Source organism: Atta colombica, unplaced genomic scaffold (assembly GCF_001594045.1).
Source record: "Atta colombica isolate Treedump-2 unplaced genomic scaffold, Acol1.0 scaffold134, whole genome shotgun sequence".
NCBI classification, from domain to species: domain Eukaryota; kingdom Metazoa; phylum Arthropoda; class Insecta; order Hymenoptera; family Formicidae; genus Atta; species Atta colombica.
Window position 1 is genome coordinate 1291817 of NW_017259222.1, and position 2435 is coordinate 1294251.

At 30.9% G+C, this 2435-nt stretch overlaps 1 protein-coding gene across 1 annotated transcript in view; it reads right to left on the reverse strand.

Moving 5' to 3' along the window:
* Window positions 1-1404: 1404 nt before the first annotated feature.
* The window catches only part of LOC108684381 (protein FAM49B), a 23785-nt gene continuing 22754 nt past the window's right edge, over window positions 1405-2435 (reverse strand). The window contains exon 7 of the mRNA XM_018188660.1: window positions 1405-1838. Within this exon, the coding sequence (XP_018044149.1) occupies window positions 1701-1838 (138 nt within the window). The 3' untranslated portion in view covers window positions 1405-1700. The remainder of the gene's footprint in view (window positions 1839-2435) is intronic.

The following is a 2435-nucleotide window of genomic DNA, read 5'->3' on the forward strand; positions in this document are numbered from 1 at the left end:
ACTTTCACACAAGATTCCACATTATGGTCAGCAAGCAGTCTTCAAGGTATTAATCTCTAAAACGCGCAAGAAGATGTTTTGTGCTAAAGTCAGTTCGAAAATTCCTCAAGTTCATTTCCGATATTTACGTCACATGTACATACAAAAATGGTCTTAAATGTGTTTATTACAAATTTTTTTAATACGACTGTAAAAATTTGAAATATCTGATTGTTTCATTAGTCCGGTATTTATTCGCAAAATTTTCAAAGTTGTTTAGAAAACAGATTGAAGTCTGGTTCAATAAACGAAACATAATATTTCCAAATTTTATAAGAAATTACTTGAAGATTATAATTAATTAAGAACATTAAGAAACGGTAACATAATTCTTGACGTAACAAAATCTATAACTTAAAATGATTGATAAAAAAATAAAAAAATCACATCGATATTGAAAGGACAAAATATTACAATGTTATGCGATGACTGTTTGCATATAGTCGGAAATATTTTTTGTCAATATATAAATAATGACGTAATAATACCGCTGAAATATATCGCGGTTACATGTGTGTTTGTTAATTACTATAAATAGAACTTTTGTAGCATCGCTCATTATGAGAATATCAATAATAATAATGATACAATAATAATACAATAATAATAATAATAAATCACATCTCTGATGTTCACATAGCTTTACTATACATATACTAAAAGCATCTTTGGTTTCCTTATAACCTTCAATCGCGTGTATACGAAAAGATTACAAAATGTGACTTTTTTTTAATTAATCCAGATCGCATACAAATATAATATTTAATACTCTTCAAATATTGGTTCACCGATAAAATTATATTCGATTATATTCGGTGATTCGGCAATATTCGACTCTGCAATTCACAGTTTCACAATCCATCCTCTCGCCCGCCATTCAACAAAGAAAACAAGAGCTAAAAATCTCCATAATATCCATAACGTGATTAAAGCTCTCTTCGTAACACTTCCGTAATCCACGTTACCTTAAATACACTATGATATGCTCTAATTAACTTTTTATCCCGTCCGGCCGGAAATTATGTTAATAGACGATTTTGGTTGGAACACTGCACCAAGGGAAACATTACTACAGGAAACAATCTGTTGTCATAAAAATCTATTGTAGCTTTATTCTATCTAACTTTCTTTGTCGTTGGAAAATTTCGCAAACCGAGGTCCTGCGGGATTCGCTATTGGGAAATATTAATGGCAACAAATGTTTAATGTCAATACGATGAATCAAGTCTGTAAGATTCGACAGTGCATCTCGACAATAGTTGCTTCGCAACATTTAATATCAGCAATAATAATTTCTTTTAGAATAATAATAATCGCACATATGTATTCCCTAGAAGGGCAGTAGGAAAATAAAAAAAACGCGCAATGATTGTTCTGCCAAAATCGATCGTTATGTTATCGTGTCATTTAATGATTGTTGTTCGAAGACTTCATCTGTCTCGGCAGTTTTCGGGCAGCTTTCGATATAGAGCTTTATCGAGGACACGCGTGTGGTCCACCATTCGCCATACGCATGCAAGGAGGAAGCCTGACGCGGATTGCACTTTAAGCGCGGAACTAACAAAGACGATCGTTTGAAACGATACCGTTCGAAAAGTATCTGCAAGGAAGTGCGGTCAGCAGTCTCAGCTTCTGATGCAACAACCACGTTGTTTCGGTAATCATGCGGCGAGCAAATTCTTTATGTTCTTTGGCGTGTTCTCCTCGTTCAAGTGTTTTGTGGTATAACGGAGGGCGTTCAGAAGGCCCTCACTTTTACAAGGCGGCTGGTCCTTTAATAATTTCACACAGCCTTTGACCTGTTAGATTTGAACCATACATAAGATTGAAGGAACATATATGGGCGATAGGAAGGAGGGAGGGAGGGGGAGATTCTTATTTGTAGCTTTTTACAATAAATATTTACAAAGCTATCAATAATATATTCTTATATAATAAAGAAATTCCTTTAACTTATTATATTTTTAAGAATTTGTCATATTTTTATTTGTTGACGATGAAAAATTCTTTATTTTTTCAGATTTTATAAGTTTCTTTTTAAAAATTATGTAATGATAAACTTTCATTTCTTGAATTAAAAAAAAATAAAACATTTTTCATAAGTGAAATATAAAGAATAAATTTTTTAACTAAGAAAGAATATATTTTTCTGGTATTCTTCATACGTGAATTCTGAAATAGAAGACTTCTCTAAGATATTCAAAATTTTTCATTATGTAATTTCTAAAAGAACTTTATAAGATCTAATAAGTTTAAGGTATTTTTGTTAATTTTCATAAACATAAAATATAACAAATTCTTAAAAATACGAAATGGTATGAGAATTATTTTCACTAAGATTATCGATAGTTTGTATACTAGGAGCATTATATTATTTATATAAATATATATTATAC